At 42.0% G+C, this 21,807-nt stretch overlaps 3 protein-coding genes and 1 non-coding gene across 10 annotated transcripts in view; 3 read left to right on the top strand and 1 right to left on the bottom strand.

Annotated features, from left to right (window-relative positions):
- The window catches only part of LOC108183924 (uncharacterized), a 667,181-nt gene that overhangs the window by 140,705 nt on the left and 504,669 nt on the right, over positions 1-21,807 (top strand). The gene's annotated exons all lie outside the window — the stretch shown is intronic.
- LOC101887036 (uncharacterized) overlaps positions 1-21,807 on the top strand; it is a 491,406-nt gene that overhangs the window by 447,192 nt on the left and 22,407 nt on the right. The gene's annotated exons all lie outside the window — the stretch shown is intronic.
- On the top strand, positions 113-183 carry trnag-ccc (transfer RNA glycine (anticodon CCC)). The gene has a single exon. It is a non-coding gene; the product is annotated as a tRNA-Gly (tRNA).
- LOC110439424 (uncharacterized) overlaps positions 10,381-21,807 on the bottom strand; it is a 326,082-nt gene continuing 314,655 nt past the window's right edge. For 4 of the 7 annotated variants that reach the window (XM_073947576.1, XM_068219834.2, XM_068219833.1 and 1 more), the window contains exon 3: positions 10,381-14,393. In XM_073947576.1, coding sequence (XP_073803677.1) covers positions 13,048-14,393 — 1,346 coding nt within the window. In that variant the 3' untranslated portion in view covers positions 10,381-13,047. The remainder of the gene's footprint in view (positions 14,394-21,807) is intronic. The other 3 variants (XM_073947579.1, XM_073947578.1, XM_073947580.1) reach the window with 1 other exon arrangement.

Genomic DNA, 21,807 nt, shown 5'->3' with positions numbered 1-21,807 from the left:
CTCGTCCACTTCCTGGCCAATGCAAACCCTGTTTTGTGTTGCTACTCTTCCAGCTCTGGGTAACAGCCTTGCAGCAATCACAACCCACTAGGACAGTAGTATGAGCATATCAGCATTGGTGGTTCAGTGGTAGAATTCTTGCCTCCCACGCAGGAGACCCGGGTCCGATTCCCGGCCAATGCAATTCCTATTTTGTATTGCTACTCTTCCAGCTCTGGGTAACAGCCTTGCAGCAATCACACCCCACTAGGGCTGCAGCATTAGCATATCAGCACTGGTGGTTCACTGGTCGAATTTTTTCCTGCTATGAGGGAGACCTGGGTTCCATTCCCGGCTAATGCAATTGCTGTTTTGTGTGGCTCCTGTTACAACTCTGGTTGACGGATTTTTAGCACTCACATAACACAAAGGCAAAGAGCAACTTGGGTTAGCGTTGGTGGTTCAGTGGTGGAATTCTCACCTGCCACGCTGGAGACCCGTGTCCGATTCCCGCCCAATGCAATTCCTGTTTTGTGTTGCTACTCTTTCAGCTCTGGGTAACAGCCTTGCAGCAATCACACCTAACTAGGACAGCATTATGAGCATATCAGCATTGGTGGTTCACTGGTAGAATTGTCGCCTGCCACGTGGGAGACCAGGCTCCGATTCCTGGCCAATGCAAATCCTGTTTTGTGTTGCTACTCTTCCAGCCCTGGGTAACAGCCTTGCAGCAATCACAACCCACTAGGGCAGCAATATAAGCATATCAGCATTGGTGGTTTAGTGGTAGAATTCTCGTTTGCCACGCGGGACACCTAGAGTTGAATCCTGACTAATACAGAAGTGCTTTTTTGTGGCTCCTGTTCCAGCTCTGGTTGATGTCCGTTTAGCACTCACACAAAGGCAAGGAACAAGGTAGGTCAGCATTGGTGGTTCACTGGTAAAATTCTCGCCTGTCTCACGGGACATCCGGGTCTGATTCCCTGCCCATGCAATTCCTGTTTTGTGTTGCTACTCTTCCAGCTCTGGGTAACAGCCTTGCAGCAGTCACACCCCACTAGGGCAGCAATCAAAGCATTTCAGCATTGGTGGTTCAGTGGTAGATTTCTCGCCTCGCATGCTGGAGACCCAGGTCTGATTCCCGGCCAATGCAATTTCTGTTTTGTGTTGCTACTCTTTCAGCTCTGGGTAACAGCCTTGCAGCAATCACACCCCACTAGGACAGCAGTATGAGCATATCAGCGTTGGTGGTTCAGTGGTAAAATTCCCATTTGTGACGCGGGAGACCCGTGTCTGTTTTCTGGCCAATGCAAATCCTGTTTTGTGTTGCTACTCTTCCAGCTCTGGGTAACAGCCTTGCAGCAATCACACCCCAATAGGACATCACTAAAAGCATATCAGCATTGGTGGTTCAGTGGTAGAATTCTCACTTGCCACACGGGAGGGCTGGTGTCGATTCCTGCCTATAACAATTGCTGTTTTGTGTGGCTCCTGTTCCAGCTCTGGTTGACGGCCTTTTAGCTCTCACACAACACAAAGGCAAGAAACAACATGGATCAGCATTGGTGCTTCAGTGGTAGAATTCTCACCTGTCACATGGGAGACCCAGGTCTGATTCTTGGCTAATGCAATTACTGTTTTGTGATACTACTCTTCCAGATCTGGGTAACAGCCTTGTAGCAATCACACCCCACTAGGGCAGCAACATGAGTATATCTGCATTGTTGGTTCAGTGGTAGAATTCTCGCCTACCATGCGGGACACATGAGTTCGATTTCTGTCTAGTGCAGTTGCTGTTTTGTGAGGCTCTTTTTCCAGCTGCATGAACTGCCTTGCAGCACTGAATCCCCACAAGGGCAAAAGAACATATGTGCCAGCGTTGGTGTTTCAGTGGTAGAATTTTAGCCCGCCTTGTGGAAGACCTGGGTCTGATTGCCAGCCAATGCAGTTGCTGGTCTGTGTTGCTACTCTTCCAGCTGCATGTAACAGCATAGCAGCAATCACACCCCACTAGGGTAGGATAACATGTGTTTCAGCATTGATGGTTTAGGGCCCTATCATACGCGCGGCGCAACAGTATTTTGCTAGTTTAAGCTTGACACAAGAGTCGTTTAGAGGCGTTGCGCTACGCTGTTTAAATAGCAAATGCATTAGCGCTCATTTGTGCATCTATAGGCATTCTGGTCTAAAAAGGAAGGTGTTCTGAGGTATGCTGGCGCGTTGCTATTTTGAGAAACTAAAATAGATTTTTCATTAGACCAAAACAAACCCGGTCTAAACTCCTGCGCAGAGTTGCACCTCGCTTACACACTGCTTAATACGCACAAGAGAGCAATAGGCAAATATCTGTACATATGAAAAAATTTTAATATTAAGGTTATATATAGGATATAATAAGAATAGATATAGGATATAAATATTAAGGATTAAAATATTACAAAACATATTATTTTCTAGCCTACATAAATATGAAAAATCACTGCTTTAATGTCTTCTTCATCTCGGGAGGCTTTTTCAGTTCATTCATAACAATTTGCTTTTGTATAATGTTATTATTATTAGCAGTATTATTTATTACATCCATATTTATCTTTGTTTTATTTAAAACAAGCTTACATTTGCCCACCTGTCAGGTTTTAGACCATATGGGGCACAGCATGTGTTTTAGGATATAACACAGGTTTTTGAACACACTTCGTTATTGTTGTTCATTTATTAGTTTGCTGGAAATTAGAACTGAATTTAGAAATAGTTTTGAAATGAATATTTGCGCTTAACAAATACAATTAATTATTTATAGACTAATTGATGTCTGTGCGTAAAGGTTTCCATATCCAAGAGCGAAAGTGAAAGTAGATCATTTATCTCTCATTCTCACGCAGTAGATGCTCTGTTTAACAGTTTTCTGTTAAAAAAAAACTGTTAACTGTTTGCTTGTGAAATGCTCAGTTTTTCCACTCAGACTTACTTTACGTCCTGTAAATAGCAAATGTGCTTATGGCGCGACGCAGCTGGCTCTTAAAGGTAATGGGAGATGAGACTCTAATTGGTTTGTTCTCAAAACACACCTATAACTCATTAAGAAAATAAACTCAACCCTTTTAGACCATGCGCCTTGGCGCAAAGCGGATTTTCCCCTCCTTAAATTATCAAAAATGCATTCTGACACACCCTGAAAGCGTTTGCACCCTGCATTTTGCGCTCTGCGCATGGACCGTCAAAATAGAGCCCTTAGTGGTAGAAATCTCGCCAGCTATGTGGGTGACCCAGGTCAGATTCCCGGCCAATGCAGTTCCTGTTTTGTGTTGCTCCTCTTCTAGCTGTGTCTAACAGCCTTGCAGCACTCACGCCCCACAAGGGCAACAGCATAATTTTGGTGCATAAACATAAACAACAGCATAAACGTTGGTGGTTCAGTGGTAGAATTCTTACCTGCCACGCGAGAGATCTGGGTACAGTTCTTAGCCAATGCAATTGCTGTTTTGTGTTGCTCCTCTTCCAGCTGTATGTACCAGCCTTAAAGCACCCACTCCCTAAAAAGGCAGGGGAACATGCATGACAGCAGTGGTGGTTCAGTGGTAGATTCTCGCCTCCCATGCGTGAGACGGGTCTGATACCCGTCCAATGCAGTTCCTGTTTTGTGTTGCTTCTCTTCCAGCTACATGTAACAGCCTTGCAGCACTCACACAACACCGATTCACATTCAATGTAAGTCCTGTTTTGTGTTGCTACTCTTTCAGCTCTGGTTGACGGCCTTTTAGCACTCACAACACAAAGGCAAGGAGCAACATGGGCCAGCACTGGTGGTTCAGTGGTAGAATTCTCACCTGCCACGTGGGATATGCGTGTCTGATTCCCGGCCAATGGCAAAATAATAAGCAGGTCAGCATTCGTGGATTCCTGTTGATTCCTGGCCAATGCAATTTGTGTTGCTCCCCTTCCAGCTGCATGTAACCGCCTGGCAGCACTCAGAGCCCAAAAGGGCAGGTGAACATGTGAGGCAGCATTGGTGGTTCAGTGGTTGAATTCTCGCCTCCCATGCAGGAGACCCGGGTCTGATTCTTGGCCTATGCAGTTCATGTTTTGTGTTGCTCCTCTTCCAGCTGCATGTAACAGCCTTGCAGCACTCACCCACCACAAAAACAAGGGAAGATATGTGTCAACATTGGTGGCTCAGTGGTAGAATTCTTGCCTGCTTATAGCCGTACCACCCTGGAAACAGTAGAGAACACTAGAGAGCGATACAGGGAGTGAACAGCTGCAGTTCGGAGAAAGGGTCTCCTTCATTTTAGAATTTTTGTTTTGTGTTTGTTTGTGTTGTTTTTGTGGAGTGAAATAGAGTCTATTTTATTTTATTTTTTAAACCACCTGAGAGCAGCATCTTGCTAACTGGAAGGTGTTTTTTTTTTTTTTTTTTTTTGCACTTTTCCTGGGCATAAAATGGACGGTTCTGTGGCAAACGAAACTGGGCTGGATGCAGAGACTTTCTTGGCAAATGAAACTAGACTGAATGGAGGGACAAGAATGGTTAACGACAATGGACTGGACGATAGACAACGAGCTGGACAAAGGAAAAACTTGGTGGAAAAAAATATTTAAAAAAAGTAACAGTAATAGTGAATGCCGAAGAAGTAAATGAGGTAAGAGCTGTGGACATCATTAAAGCAGTGACAGACAAGTGTGGTCATGGGAAGATTCTGGCTTTGAGACTGAGGCAAGGAAAAGAGTTTGAACTAACTATGGAAAACCAAGAAACATGTGAGGAATTGATCTATGAACTGTTGATTAAGGAAATGAACTGTTAAAATCAAAAAGCTGCAAAACAGGGATTATGTTGTTTCTTTCATGCACCTGCCAGTCTATCTTGATGAAAGAGACATTTTAAAAAAATTAGAAGGATGGGGAGTTTATCCCATATCAAAAATAAAAAGAAGAGTTTACACAGGCACTGACATTGAGGACGGATCAAGGTTGTTTTAAATGGTTTAAAGTGGAAGATGCCCAAAGAGGATATTATTTTATGAAGAATGTTTATTTTAATGTATTTGTTTTGTGAAATTTCTGGAGTTTTTAAATGTTAATGTAATGTGATGATGTTTTAAATAAAAAAAAATAAAACAAAAAAAAGCACATTTTAATGGATTGCGCTGATTTTAAGTGCTATAAAGGTGAAGAAAAGGGACACTTTGCAAGGAATTGTAATAATGTCAAATGTCCAGAATTTAAACAATTTTTAAACAAGTGTGAATGTTGGATGGAAGGAGAGGAAGGAGGGGGAGCAAAACAAGAGGATGGACAGGTGCATGAAAGAAACAAGGAAGAAGATTTAAAAACAAGGGTTATGTAGGAGGAAACAAACAACATAAGGGAAGAGAGAGGAAAAAATGTGAACGAAAAACAGACGTCAGAACAAGAACAGTGGACACAAATGGAAATAACTGAGTTTTAAAAACTTTTTAAATATGGTGGAAAACGATGAACAAAATAAGACTGATCAAGCCGAAGAAATGGAAAGTAATGGAGAAAAACTGACAGATTATGTAGAGAAGAACAAAGTGGAAAGAGGACTAATAAGAAGAAGAACAATAAAGGTAAAACCAAATGTGGACAGTGCAAGAAAAAAGATGTTGACAAAGGTGCGAGTAAAAAATGTAAATAGGTATGAAGTGTTAAGAGGGCTGGAAGTGAGGTGGATTTTGTGCTCTTTGGAGTGTGAAGTTAATCTATATATTCAAATTGTATGTGTATAATCTGCTAGTAGACTTGCATACCATTAAAAGAATTAAGGTGCTATGTAGAAAAGGTCATAAAAAGAAGTGGATGAGAAGAGAGCGGGACAAAGCCTGAGTAAACAACTAATGTGTCTCAGGAAATGGATAAGAATAGAGCAACACATGTGTAAACAGATGACAGAGGAGGAATTTGGAGTCAAGGGTTAAACTAGGGGGGTCTTGTGTGATATATGTAGAAATAAAGGAAAAACAGATGACAGAGGTGGAATTTGGAGTCAAGGGTTAAACTAGGAGGGATCTTGTGTAATATATGGAGAACAAAGGAAAACAACGGATGTAAAGGGGTATTTAGGTAAGGCCAGGGCATGAGTGAGACAGAACTTTTCAGACAGGGATGCTACTGGGGGTCTCCTGAAAATTCTCCTTTGTTGTCGACAATAAAGTATATTCTTCTGATATTCATAACCTCCAGACTGAGTTTGATTTAGTAAGAGAAAAACCAAGAAAACCACTACAGAAGAAGATGATGAGAAATAATGTTTTTTTAACCATTTTATTTATTTTTAACATGAATTTAATTTGTGTTTCTTTTATGGAAGGGGCTGTTAGTTGAGTGACAAAAATTGGTATGCAGATGTAGAGGATGAGACGAAAAATAATGGGTGGTTTTAATATTTTAATATCTTTCATCATGTTTTTAAACATTTTATTATGGCATGCAAGCGGTTTATTGAATGTGGAGAAATTTAAAAAAATGTTGGTGTTATGTAAAGAAGCTGATGTGATTGTTTTGCAAGAAACAAATTGGAAAAATTTAAGTTTAAAATGGTTCAAAGTAAATGGGATGGTCAAATATATTTTAACAGTGGAGAGGATAAAGTGGGTTGTGGAGTAGTGATTTTAATAAAAAGAGGTATATATGAAAAAGAAAAAGTAATATTTGAGGATGGAGTTGGGAAAAGCATGGCGATGAAATTAGAAAAAGTTGAAGATAATTTCATAATTTATAATATTCATGCATCCAATGAAAAAAATTAAAAAGTGAACTTCTTTAAAAACGTTAGTATAAATGTAAAAAATGGCAGAATGTTATTGTAGTTAGAGATTTTAATACTGTTTTCACAGAATTAGATCTGGGTAGTAAGATGGTATATAGAAAAGACAAGGGGAGGGAGGAACTACTGAAAATGATGACAATGTAATTTAATAGATGTGTGGAGAGAGAAATAAGACAAAGAGGGAATTTTCAAGAATGCATGAGGTTAAGTAGGATTGATTATATGTTATGTAATGTAGAAATGAAAGACTATATAAAAAGTATATTTTACAAAAACCTTGGATTTAGTGATCATTCGATTTTTTGTGTGACGTTAGATTGTGTAAAAGTTGAAAGGGGATTAGGTGTATGGATTTTGAACGCAACAATTTTAAAACATGAGACATACAAAGAAAAAATTCAACAAATAATTGTAAACAGTAAATTTGATAGAATGTATAGAGAAGATTAAAGAATATGGTGGGACAATGTTAAGTTAGACATAAAAAAATTTCAATAAAATATTGTAAAATTTAAAAAGAGTTAAAAATAATAAAGAAATTCAAATAAGAAGGGAATTAGAAGACGAAATAAAAAGACTGCAAATAGGTCAAAATGAAGAGATTGAAAAAATCATATATTTACAAGAACAACTAAAAGAGATGGAAAATGAAAAATGATTATTTTGCTTACCCCATTGGCAGATTAATTTGCTTGTTTTAAGGAAAAACTCACTTAATATTGGCGTATTATTTCTCAAAACAAATTAGAAAATTCTCTTTTATTTAAGATTTTTTAGATATTTGGACTTGAAACAAGACAAAAATATAAATAAAAAAAAGCATTTTTTGCAGTGCAGTGTAGAATTTTCTTGCACTTTATTGGCATGAAAAAACTACTGTTGTTGAGCTGATAGGGCGCTGCTAATTGTTTTACTTTTTTATCTCGTTTGGCACCAGTGTAAGAGCTGAAGGCCTGATGCTTTGTTTCATAATGTCTTTTAATATTATATTCTTATATTAATGCAACTGATTCCTGGCAAATAAAAACAGATACATTTCCCACTGACCTCTGTGAAGAAATATTCTTTGCCCCAACGTGACTGAAACTTCCTGCACTGACTGTTGATTTTCCTTTTGTTTTGGTGTGCCATGGCTCGCCAAAATGTGATTATCAATTATGTTTCCTTCAGTTTGGTCGGTAAAGCCTGATTTATACTTCTGCGTCAGGTGACCGGCGTAACCCACGGCGCAGGCAACGTGCGTGGCTGTGCATTTATACTTCTGCGCGCTGTCTCTGTCGGTCTGCATTAACACTTCCGAAACGCTAGTTGGCAGTGAGATGTAAATGTTCCTCTGTGTAGAGTTTCTTCGTTACTTTTTTGCACTTCCTGAACACTTCTGGGATGTACAAGTGGCTCAAACTCGCTCATTTTGAGGCAGGAACCGGCGGACGTGCAACAACTTTAATTATGAGGTAAACACAAAACAAAACTTTCCATCCGGAGCTCCTTCACGGTACTCCACACTTGTAAACAATCGCTCGCGCGGTTCTCGGTTCCGCCCAGACTCGTCAGCGCTACCAAGCCGACCAATCACAGAGCTTACGCTACGCGTGGTTGCGACGTGTAGTTACATTTTTTGAGAGGTGCACGTCAGTGACGGCGATGGCCACGGCGAAGGGCTATGCGTCAGCGCCGTAGCATACGTAGTTTGACGCAGAAGTATAAATCAGCCTTTAGTTTTACATCATAACAAGAAGTGCTGCCTAATTGAAGGCATGTAATAGTGACACCCGGTGGTAATTTATTGAATTACGTTTATTTTTGTATGGCGGGCCAGATTCTATTAATATATATAAATGCCTCGCAGGCCGCCACAAAACTGATTGCGGGCTGCAGATGGCCCGCGGGCCATAGTTTGGACACCCCTTTTTTAAACAATGAGTTTTATAAGAGTTTTAGAGAAATTATAGCACCTGTTTTAAAAGTATATGATGAGGTTTTTAACAAAGAAGAATTAAGTGAAAGAATGAAGACAGGAATGATTAAAATGATAAACAAAAGAAGAGAAAGTCCTTTAGATCTGAAGAATTATTGGCCCTTAACAATGTTAAATACATATTTAAAATTTTTAGCAAAGGTTTTAGCAAACAGACTAAGGAAAATATTACCTAAAATTATAAGCACTACACATGCATATGGAGTAGAGGGGAGGGACATAATAGACACAGTTCAAAGTATAAGAGATACATTACTTTATACGAAGGAGAAAAAAATGATTGGATATTTAATTAGTTTGGTTTTAGAGAAAACATTTGATAGAGTGGAACATGACTATTTGTTTGAAGTGATTAAAAACTTTGGATTTGGGGATAAATTTCGGAAAGGGATCAACATTTTTTATTACAATATTTTGACATGTATTAAATGCAATGTTTTTTATCTGAATGTTTTCAACCAACAAGGTCTATAAGACAAGGATGTCCACTATCTGCACTACTGTACATATTAGTAGCTGAACCACTAGCAATAAAAGCAATCAATAGAGTAAAAGAAATACAAGTAGAAGTAAGAACCGAACTTGAACCAATATACCAGTATGAAGATGACACAACTTTGTTGGTTGAAGACATCCAAAGTGTAACAAAGGCAATGGGGATTTTAAAGAAGCATTGTAAAGGGACTGGAGCTAAGATTAATGTTGAAAAGAGCGTGTGTATGAGAATTGGAAGGGCAGATGTTTTACCTCAGCACATACATTTTAAGAAAGAGAATGAGCATATCAAGATTTTAGGCATTTGGATCTGTTTGGATTTTAATAAAGCAGATCATTTTAATTGGGAGGGAGTTTTAAAAGGGATGGAAATTAGATTGAGATATTGGAAACTGAGAAACCTGACATTGAAGGGAAAGGTTTTATTAATTAAATCTCTAATGCTATTAAAAATGTGGTATGTGCTGAGTGTTACCCCATTGCCTTGTGAATACTATAAAAGAATAAAAAAAAATGTGTTTTAGATTTCTTATGGGGAAAAGAAAGAGCAAAAATAGCATACGACGACATGTTGATTGGAGGGAAAGAAGTTGGGGGACTTGGGCTTTTAGACCCACTTTTAAGGGTGAAAACATTAAGGACAAAATTGGTAAAATGTTTTGTAGATGTTAAGATTAAAGCAGTGTGGAAAAATGTCATGGACTATTTTTTTAAAGAAATGTGGTCGAGTAAATAAGGGATGTAGTGTATTATCTATGAAAACAAAAAAAGAAATGTGGACAGGTATACCAACATTTTATGAAGAGCTTTTAGAAGCTTGGGGAAATTTTTTAGAAAATATGCTCATTGTACCTAAAGGAAGAAACCAGCTGTTAGAACAACCTTTGTTTTTAAACATGAATATAACGAAAGATGAAAATGTAATATATTATAAAAAATGGTGGCAAGCTGGAATTAGGCAAGTGAAGGATGTGCTCTATGAGGTGATAAATGATAAATTGAAGACATGTTATCTGAAAATGAAGTGAATGAGGGGAAAGGAACACTTGTAAAACAGTTTGAGGATTTAAAAAGAGCAATACCACAAGAATGGGGTGAAAGAATTAGAAAAAATATGATGAGAACATGACTCAAAAAGAATGGGAGAAAATTTTTTTATTTGGTTACGATGTTAAAGGTTGCAATATGACTGTTTTTAATTTATGTATAACAATTGCAAAGAATGTAATATGGCAAAGAAGGAATATTTTTTTACATTTTGAAAAAAGAAAATTAGATGTATGGATTTTATTTAAAAACAAATAGAAATATCATTCAGGTTATTACGGGAATATTTCTTAATAAATGACAAAGAAAGTGACTTTATAGAAATGTTTGTAGCAGAAAATACAATGTTAGAGTTTAAGTTGTATATAACTAATGAACCTTATTGTAAAATGTAACCGATATTAATTGGAAGTTGATTTTATTTGAGATTAATGTTGAGATTAATTACTCCTTATTTATGACCATTGTTATATGAGGAAAAGAAAACCTTAAAACCCATTTTATTTAATTTCTTATGTTCTGTATCAAAGATGTGTCTTTTGCCAGAAGATTATCTGTTGCTTTTCTCTTTTCATTTTAGCCACAAGTTTGCTTCTTTTAATCGAATTTAGTAACCCATTAATATTCAAAGTAATAACTCTATATGCCTGTTTTTGCATATTCTATAATCAGATGTTATTACGGAGATCACAGTGACCGGAACATGAAAAACACAAACATGAATATCTTGAACCACATAAAAAATGTAAAAAAAAAACATAATGAAAAAGGTCTTCAAACCTTAAAGTCTAAAATAACTTCTTAATGTGAGGGGAAAGTCTTCCTTCTCTAAAGGGCCCCTTCTCCTTGCTGTGCCTATTGCACAAAAAAATTTAACAAATATATTCAGCACCCATATCTGGCAAAAACATATTCTTGGATTTCTGGCTAGGTTTTCAAGTTAAATGTTTCTAATTACAGCAAGGGATTTTAGGTGTGTAAATTAGAATCCCTTTATGTCTTCCTACCAGTATGTTACTCAGTGACTCGAGTTTTGGTGTGGTTTAATCGTTCATCTTGTGACGTTGGTCAGTTCGGTTAAATACCATTCTTCCTTCAAATTATTTAAATGTCCATTATCGGTTAATCAAGTCAAGAATTTTTACCAGCCTCTCAGAGTTCTTTGTTAGGATCTGTCAGATTTTACCCTTCTTTCAAATGGAGCTAGTGTTGTCCCATGGAAATTAACATAGCTTTTCCCTGATGTTCGCTTGATGTTTTTCCTTACTTTTCTTTGATGTCACTCCAACCTTTTGCCAAAGTCTTTGTTTCACTTTCCCAGAGATTCCTAAAATTGTTTCTTCACTGTTTATCAGGCCTTTTTCTTTCAGATCTCTTGATGCCTCGTCATTGAAATGTACATGACCGCCCTGTTTTCCAGAAAGATTTTAAGTTTCGCCGGCGGTGGTGTTTGAAACTTAATCCCCTTTTCTTTCAGAATTTTTCTATACGGGACTATAAAACATGTACGAACAGAGAGAGATATCTGCCATATCCCTTTGAAGTCGGCAGAGAGTACTTCAGGACTGTTCTGTGGAACGTCCCAAACTCGTTACTTGTCAGCAGGAATTTTTTTAGGCCAGACTTTTTGTCACCGAGTGACCTAAATTGCCCCGGAAATTGAAACCAGATCATTTTCATGGAATGTTGAACGAAATGTTTATCTCCAGCATATATGTTACACGCAGATGAACCTGTCTCATACAGCTGCCATTGCACGGCCCAAAGACACTTTGTAGAGAGCAATTTAGCACAACTGCCTCTAGGAGTCACCAATGGAAATAAAACAAACACACACAAGAAATGTGCATACGCCAGGCATGAAGTTGGGTGGATCTGCACACATTCCCACATTAATTTCATCATTAGTAAAGCAAAGATTTTAGGTTTGTGTGTTGATACACGAGGCCCCAGGTTCATTGTTTTGTATTCCAGGAAGAATACCACTGCTGATCTAGGCTGTGCGTCAGCAGGTGGTTTTGGTCAGAGTGCCCGGTGACACTGTTGGATTTTAAGGTCCAATTCATCAAGTAACAGCGCCATTTTAATAATCGTTTCCATCAAGTCTTGGATATTATTCCCTTCGCTTCCTTCCGGTATGCCAAAAATCAGAATATTATTGCTACGGGAGCGTGTTTCTAGATTTTACAGTTTCTCTTGTAAATTTTCTTGAATTTGGATGATTTGAGCATTTCTTTCATCTCAGCAACGTTCTTCTTAAATTCTCCAACTCGCTGCTCCGCTTCATTGACCTTTTCTGCCGTTGTGTTAAGGTCCGTAATGAGGCCATAAAGTTTTTGATAGACTTCTTATTTAAAGTTACTTAGTTCCATTTTCACGTCTTTTGCGAGAGAATCTTGGAAGGTGGTTAAATCGGATTTTATATCCATCCGGAAAGTTTTGATGTCTGTATGTATTGCTGCACTGCAAGCTGACAGGACACATCAGCTATCCCGTCTCTCTCAGATTTTTCATCTGTGGATTTCCATTTTTTTTCAGGTTTCAATGTTTGTTTTGTCTTAGCCTTTTTGTTTTTGTCCCCCTCCATGTTATATAAATATGGTTTAGGTTATCATATATGATGTAAAAAGAGGGATTAATGCCTGTGTGTATGGTAGTGCTCTTTCTAGGCTGCTACACTGTCGACACCATACCAGAAACCATCCCATGTGTCTCTGAAGCTGCCCAGAATGAGTGAAACTGAAGACACTGATTATGTCTACGGTTTCTCTCCAGTGTGAATCCTCTCATGTGTTTTCAGGGTTCCTGAGTGAGTAAACCTTTTGCTGCACTGTGAACACTTGTACGGTTTTTCTCCAGTGTGAATCCTCTGGTGCCGTTTCAACTCTGCTCCAAGCACACATACTCTCTCACACCGAGAGATCTTCATGTGTTTATTACAATGTGATAAGTGGCTGAAACTCTTTCCACAATGAGAACATGTGAATGGACTCTCTCCAGTGTGGATCCTCATGTGTTTATTAAGATATGATGATTGGCTGAAACTCTTCCCACACTGAGCGCATGTGAATGGTTTTTCTATCGTGTGGGTCATCATGTGTCTACAAAGCGATGATGATATCATGAAACTCTTCCCACACTGAGTGCATGTGAATGGTTTCTCTCCAGTGTGAATCATCATGTGTAGATTAAGGTGTGATGATTGGCTGAAACTCTTCCCACACTGAGTGCAAGTGAATGGTTTCTCTCTAGTGTGGATCCTCATGTGTTTATTAAGGTATGATGATTGGCTGAAACTCTTCCCACACTGAGTGCATGTGAATGGTTTTTCTATCGTGTGGGTCATCATGTGTCTACAAAGCGATGATGATATCCTGAAACTCTTCCCACACTGAGTGCATGTGAATGGTTTCTCTCCAGTGTGAATCATCATGTGTTGATTAAGGTGTGATGAGTGGATGAAATTCTTCCCACACAGAGTGCAAGTGAATGGTTTCTCTCCAGTGTGGATCCTCATGTGTAGATTAAGGGATGATGATTGGCGGAAACTCTTCCCACACTGAGTGCATGTGAATGGTTTCTCTCCAGTGTGGATCCTCATGTGTAGATAAAGGTTTGATGATTGGTTGAAACTCTTCCCACACTGAGTGCATGTGAATGGTTTCTCTCCAGTGTGGATCCTCATGTGTAGATTAAGGGATGATGATTGGCTGAAACTCTTCCCACACAGAGTACATATGAATGGTTTTTCTCCGGTGTGGATCTTCATGTGTCTATAAAGCGATGATGATTTGCTGAAACTCTTCCCACACTGAGTACATGTGAATGGTTTCTCTCCTATGTGGATCATCATGTGTTCATTAAGGTATGATGATTGGCTGAAACTCTTCCCACACTGAGTGCATGTGAATGGTTTCTCTCCAGTGTGAATCATCATGTGAATCTTCAGTTTGCTTTTGCTTGACAAACTCTTTCCACACTGAGTGCAGGTAAAACAACTCTTGTCTCTCGCTTTTAAAATACCATCAGTCTCTAAATGAGTTTTGTCTTCAATTTTGACATGATGTTCCTCCTCTTTACTCCTCTCATACTCTTTAATTAGGTCTGAAATAAAAAAGTTCAGTTTTTAGTAAATCATTAAAACTCTCATTGAATCACCTTAATTTTGATGCAGATTAAATGTAAAAACAGCAGACCATATTTAGATTGATCTTTTCATTTCAACCTCCTGGGGTTCATTACACACAAACACATTTAAGCAGATTCTTAAATGATTAATACCAGATCATTTTGGTCATATTGATGAGACATAAATTTGAAAACTGTAAATGGCCAGTTTTTTTTTTTTTGTTGTATATACTTGTAATCACAACAAAGCAACATGTTTTTGTAAAACTTGTAAAGCAGATAGGGAATGCTTTCTTATTCTGTGCCTGACTGGTAAACCTGTCAGGAAAAAAACAGCTGAATCTCTGTGAATATTTGCCTTACAGACACATCTGCATAAAGCCTTATATCTGCACCTTTAAATGACAAATGTTCTCTGGTTTAGTAATCTGCATGTAAGAAATGTAATGCAGAATTCTAACACTTTGAACTACATAGCCTTGTGTGAAAATGTTTTTCCCCATTAAAACCACTTTAATTTATCACACTGGCTTCAAGTTTTCTGGCCACACCCAGACCTGATTACTACCACACATTCACAATCAAGAAATCTTCTAATTAGGACCTTTCTGACATAGTGAAGTAGACCAAAACAGCCTCAAAAGCTAGACATCATTCCAAAATCTAAAGACCTTTAAACACAAACAAGAAAGAAAATACATGTGTCAAGAGTAAAAAATAAATAAATAGAGTGAACTCAAATGCAGAAAAAAACAAGTCTTTATTGAGGAGTGAGTCCTGGAAAAAGCAAATATCAAAGTAAACAAGCGGTTGGGTGAGCGCTGAGGAATTGCCATGGGGAAAAAAAAACAGACACTGGCTCACCAGTAGTCCTGAAAACAAATACAGGGTAAGTAAAAAAATAATTTGTCCACAAACAATTGAAAACATTCTCACAAACATGAAGGGAAATGATGTGGTATAAACAGGAAAAAGAGAAACGAGAGCTCCTTTGACTGCAAATAAAAGCAGATGACGAAATAATCTGTAACCCAAAACAGGAGGAGAGAACAAACACGTGACATACGGTGACAGTACCCCTCCTATAAGAACACCCCCTGGCATTCCCTTAAGACTCACTATGGACCTGATGAAACTGATCAATGAGTAAGCGGTCCAGAAAATTCAGAGCCGGAATCCAACATCTGTCCTCTGGACTTCCTGTCTACTTGATATTGATAACTTATCTACCTATCCTCCTCACATCCAGAAGCCAGTGCACTGTGTATGTAAGTGCACCCTAAACCAGCCTGGGAGGCAGAGGAGCAGAGGTTAAGGGCTGCAAGGGGGAGAGAAGAATTGGTTTATTTAAGAATACATTCATAAATATTCCTAGCAAATGTAATAAATGTTGGAGACACTTGTTACATAAACGCAATAAATCGCACTTCTGCAGCAATTATTTGAGAGTCCACAAGAAGATCTGCGCTTGAGCAGCAAATATTTGGGGGGCGTGCAAGAAAGTTTTGTGCATGAGCAGAGGAAATCGGTGCACAAGCAAAGAGATTTGGATACAAGCTTGCAGGCTATTACATAAATGCGATCTTAACTTGTAATACTGCGCTTGCGACATTTGCCACTGAAATATCGTTAGACGTGTAAAAAAAAAAGGCCTGCCGCCACAGCTGGTAAAAATCCTACAAGAAACAGTGGATCTTGAAAAAAAATGGATGAATGTTTTTAAACTTGGAGCTTAATTTAAGTTGTACCAACACTGGACTGAGCACCTTGATAATGGTAAATGGTCCAATGAATTTGGGTCCCAATTTATGGGAGGAAAGTCTGAGAGCAAAGTCTTTGGAAGACAACCAGACTTTCTGACCACACATGTATAGAGGGGGCAGACGCTTTAGTCTTATTGCCAGCCCTTTTCTGGTGATACTCCACGTCTAGAGGCATCTCTGAATGAATGAATGCATGAAGGAACAATGTCATCTGGTTCTTGGGAAGAGAGTACACTTTTTTCACAAGGCCACCATTTTAAAGAACGACAGCTAGGCTGGGGTGAGAAAAAAAACTTAAGTATAGGATCAGCACAGTAAACATTGCAACAACATGCTGTGGACTACAAACCTCCAGCTGTTGCTGCGATTTCAAAATGCAAATGGTGTAAACATCACTTTAATATCATTCAGTTCAGTTTAATTTAAACAATTAAAAGCAGGTTAGGTATCAAACTAAATTACAATCTCTTTAAAAATAATACGCGTCCTATTTGCGTAATAAGTGTCCTCCTAGGATTCAGTTCATGGCACCAGGTAAACACAGTGGGGACCATTCCTTGCTTCAGCCTATGTAACCGGGTGAACATAAAACATTGCAGTCCTCTGTAGCACACCCCTCGTGTTGTCTGTATTAGTGTAGTCCCGGTACTGAAGTTTTAAAAACATTCATTTCCCGCTAACATTTAAGTGCCACTGAGTGTGCTTTTAAACAGTGCTGATTTGGCATAGTGTTCACTGGTGACCACCAAAAATGGCTGTGATTAAGATATACAGCTAGGTACACAATGTTCCTGTGTGACTCCAGGGGATACTTCCCTTTTTTTCCCAAAGCAGCCTCGATTTTGCTTTTAAAATGGCAGCCTCGTGAAATCAGTCTGCAGAGGGGGCTGGTAGCCTAAGCAGCACTGAAAGGGAGACAAGCCCATAGGCAAGATGGGAAGGAAGTTATATGCATATTTGACCATGGTTAATCTGAAACTCCAAGATAATGGCAACGCAACGCAATGCAACGCAGATTCGGTTCAGAAGCCGCTTGTCTGAAAGAGTATTGAACGGGCTAATGAAAGCAATGAATTGGCAGCTTAAGCCAGCAAACGCCATCCTTTTTAAGCTGAAGAGACTTTTAAACAGCTAAGGGACAGTCATTATGGCAACGGAGTATAGCACTTCCGTTCCCCTCCTCGGGGAACGAAGGGTTACTTCTGTAACCTCGAACGTTCCCCTTCGGTTGGGGAACTCCAGTGCTATAAGTGGATTTGATGTTAAAATTCACATCTTAATGTTAAAATTTGATGTTACTTAACCGTGGCGGAATAAGCATATGGGATCGCCAGAGGGGATCACACATAGCCGGCACCTATACCCAAAAATGCGGGCTGACCAGTGGGCAGAGCTAACGTAGTGGGCCAGCAAGTGACTCCTCCGCTGAGTCAGTGCTGGGGGCCTCGGGCGAATCTGCAGGGCTCACCGAACGGGGAACTTTTACTGACAGACGGGAAGGTGCACATCTCTCAGTGTTAGGGAAAAAAGGCACCGCAAGCGTGTTACAACACCCCACCGAGTTGTTTCCTCAATCACCAAGGGTTACCTAATACCCTTGAGGAAACCGGCTCCACTCGCAAATTGTAAAACCTTGCAAATGTGTTGGGTGTCGTCTATAAATGTCTGTTAAAGAGGCGCCGCGTGCATGCGCCCAATAGGATGCAATGCTCCGAGTGGAGTGCGCACGCACTCCAGGGGACGCGGCTGACCTCTGCTCAAATAAGCACATTGTTAGAAATTTATTACTTATTAATTGTAGCTCTTTCATTTCTTTCTATGAATGTAGCTGTGTTATGCCCATGTATGTTATATAGTTGTGTCATGTTTATGTATGTAATTTAGCTGTGTCATGTTCATGTATGTACGTCAAGAGGGGCCAGGGTCTGTGGTGCCAAGGCCAGATAATACAGAACGTAAAGGACCACACCCGGCCAATTCCTAGAACACCAGTTGTTTACACATGTGTATAAAAGTAGTTGGAAGGAAAGAGTTGTTGTTGAAGATGGCCTGAACATACGTGAGGGACACCTCCAACCCGGAGCTCTGTATCTATCGAATTATTCAATTGTATTCATTAAATGGCTAATACTTTTGCATTAAAGAAAACCTCTCCTGACTCTCATTGAACACGCAGGGAAATGGCTAATGCCATCAAAAAATCCCAACAAAATGAAATGGCCTCCACAATCCAGTGGGATAATCTTTGTTTGCACACAGCACTTCCCTGCTGCCGTCTGCCATAACAGACAAAGAGCTGCTCAGAGGATCTAAAGTACTGAGTACGGTCTACATAAATGCGCAGGGTGCGAACTGGACAGAGTAAGGAAAGGGCCGGGTCTGCCTCCTCCGGGGGCAGCGCTTGCAGGGTAACTACCTGATCTCTAAGGGAGTGGTAGGAACCTTGGGCACATAACCCGGGCGGGGTCTCAGGATAACATGAGAAAAATCCGGCCCGAATTCCAGGCACGAGTCACTGACCGAAAATGCCTCCAGGTCCCCAACCCTCTTAATGGAGGCCAACGTGACCAGCAGAGCTGTCTTCAAGGACAGAAATCTTAAGGATACTGAATCGAGTGGCTTGAAGGGATCTGAACGCAGGCTCGTGAGGACGAGGGAGAGATCCCAAGAGGGCATGAGAGGGGGGCGAGTTGGATTAATTCGCCTAGCACCTCTGAGGAACCGGATGATGAAGTTATGCTTTCCCACGGTGCCGCCAGCCACCGCGTCGTGGAGAGCGGAGATGGTGGCAACGTAAACCTTGAGAGTGGAGGGCGACAGCCTGCTATCCAGCTTCTCTTGAAGGAAAGAGAGCACAACACTGATCTGGCAAGTTCGGGGATCTTCTCTGCGAGAGACACACCATTCAGTGAATAGACTCCACTTCAGGGCGTATGGGGCCGCAGACGGCAGGTTACCCAAGTCTTCCTCTCGTCTAGGGACCACACGTGGAGGTTCCAGAGATCGGGGGAAGAGTGCCAGATGGTGCCCTGTCCCTAAGAAAGTAGATCCTCTCTTAAAGGGATCTGCCAGGGGAGGGCTGTCGCGAGGAGGGAGAGCTCTGATATCCATGTCCGGTTGGGCCAGAGGGGCTCAACTAGCAGAACCTGCTCCTCGTCCTCCCTGACCTTGCATAATAGCTGCGCGAATAGGCTCACTGGGGGAAACGCATACTTGCGTGTGCCCCAAGGCCAGCTGTGGGCCAGTGGATCCATGCCGAGAGTGCCCTCGGTCAGGGAATAGAACAATTGGCAATGAGCGTTCTCGGAGGAGACAAACAGACCGATCTGGGCCTCCCCGAATCGCGCCCATATCAGCTGAACAGACTTGGGGTGGAGTCTACATTCTCCAGAGTGAATCTGCTGCCGTGAGAGCGCATCGGCTGCACGGTTGAGCATACCTGGGATGTGAATGGCACGCAGCGATTTCAGCCGTGGGTGACTCCAGAGGAGCAGACGGCGGGCGAGCTAAGACATGCGGCGAGAGCGCATACCCCCCATGCGGTTAATATACGCTGCCGCTGCCGTACTGTCCATCCTGACCAGCACGTGTTGCTGTTCCAACACTGGAGAAAAACGGTGGAGAGCAAGGAACACTGCCAACAGCTCTAGGCGATTAATATGCCAATGCAGCTGGGCACCTTTCCACAGGCCCGCAGCTGCATGCCTGCAACACACAGCTCCCTAGCCTGTGTTGGAAGCATCTGTTGAGACAACAACATGACTGGACTCCTGCCCCAGAGGCACACCGGCCTGCAGGAACGAGGGGTCGTTCCAGAGGCTGTGGGTGCGGCGACACAGCGAAGTAACAGAGGCTGGGTGTGTGCCCGCATGCCATGCGCGTCTTGGAACTCGATCTAGAAGCCAGTGTTGAAGTGGTCTCATATGGAGCAGTCCGAGCAGCGGATGTCATATGCCCCAGGAGCCTCTGAAAGTATTTCAGTGGGACCACTACTTTGCTGTCGAGCTCCCTCAGACAGTTCAGCAACAGGCGAGCGCGCTTTCCTGAGAGGCGCGCTACCATGGTGACCGAGTCCAGCTCCATCCCGAAAAAGAGATCCTCTGCACCGGGGCGAGTTTGCTCTTTTCCCAGTTGACCTGCAACCCCAATAGGCGAAGATGCCGGAGCACCTCGTCTCTGTGCATAGTCAATTGCTCCCGTGAGTGGGCTAAAATCAGCCAGCGTCGAGATAATGGAGTATGCGGATGCCCACAAGCCGAAGGGGCACTAAGGCATCCTCCGCGAGTTTGAAGACCCGCGGAGACAGAGAGAGCCCGAAGGGGAGGACCTTGTATTGCCATGCTTGACCTTCGAACGCAAACCACAGGAACTGACGGTGGCACGGAAGAAAAGAGACATGAAAATACGCGTCCTTCAGGTCTATAGCTGCAAACCAATCCTGAGGACGAACGCATTGGAGGACGCGCTTCTGCGTGAGCATTCTAAACGATAGCTTGCGAAGGCAGCGGTTCAAAACGCGCAGATCTAATATTGGCCGTGACCCACCGCTCTTTTTGGGTACGATGAAGTACGGGCTGTAAAACCCGCTCTCCATCTCGGCTGGAGGAACTGGCTCGATTGCACCCTTCGCCAGGAGGATTGACCCTGGTGAAATACACGCCCGTGAACTTGGGAGGCCGTTTCGAGAACTGAAGCTTGTAGCCGAGTCTGATCGTGCGTATGAGCCACCGCGAGGGGCAGGCCTGCGCTAACCAGGCAGGCAGAGCTGACGTACGCTGACGTACCAACGGAGGGGCAGCGCGGAGCGGGTGTGCTGATACGGGGACCGCGAGGGTCCCAAAGAAGAGCTGGAGGAGAGCGATTCGCTCTGGCTCCGCACCCTGACTCTGGAAAGGGGGCTTGGGGGCTGGGAGAAGGGAGACAGCCCCCCCCCCAGCACCCGTGAGCTGCTGGTGGAGCACGTAGACCCTTTGAGCTGAGAGGCGGCGCGTCCCAGACTGGCAGGGCTTGCAGAGCTCGTGAGCCACTGGCGGAGCGCACCGAACCTGCGAGCTAGAGAGCACAGTGTCTCAGACTGGCAGATTTCGGGCTGTCAAGTGCCCTTTCATTTCATGGCAGTAAAAGGTGCCGTTGGAAATGGGACCCCGCCCTCCAGTGGGGAAAGAGCAAGTTCCCTCTTCTCCGGATGACCTGTCCCAGGGACGCTACGTGGTCCGTTGCCGGACTTAGCGGCGTTCTGGGCAGGGGGGGCTGCCTGCTTCCGAGGTGCTCGACATGCTCGCCTCGCCTGAGGCGTGTGCGGGGGTGGTGCAGCTCTCGTAGGCGGGCGCCTTCGGGTATGGATGGCACGGCGGGTGGAGCGGGCTTACGGACCCGCCGATAAGACATCACCCATCAGACTGCTCTCTCACCGCCTTGAATTCCTGGGTGAAATCGCAGACAGTGTCGCCGACCAGCTTGGGATATGGGCAAGTCAAGAAAGTGGACTTTGTCAACTTTGCACATATCAGCCAAGTTTTAGTCAGTTATTGGCGCTCCTGGACCACTAGTGTGGACATCGTCCTCCCCAAAGAACACGCAGCGGACTTTGTAGTCCGAAGAGCTTAGTCGGCTGCGGTGCGAAGCTC

The sequence above is a fragment of the Danio rerio genome, chromosome 4 (assembly GCF_049306965.1).
Source record: "Danio rerio strain Tuebingen ecotype United States chromosome 4, GRCz12tu, whole genome shotgun sequence".
NCBI classification, from domain to species: Eukaryota; Metazoa; Chordata; class Actinopteri; order Cypriniformes; family Danionidae; genus Danio; species Danio rerio.
The sequence above is the reverse complement of the archived record's forward strand: the minus strand, read 5'-3'. Positions and strand labels throughout refer to the sequence as shown.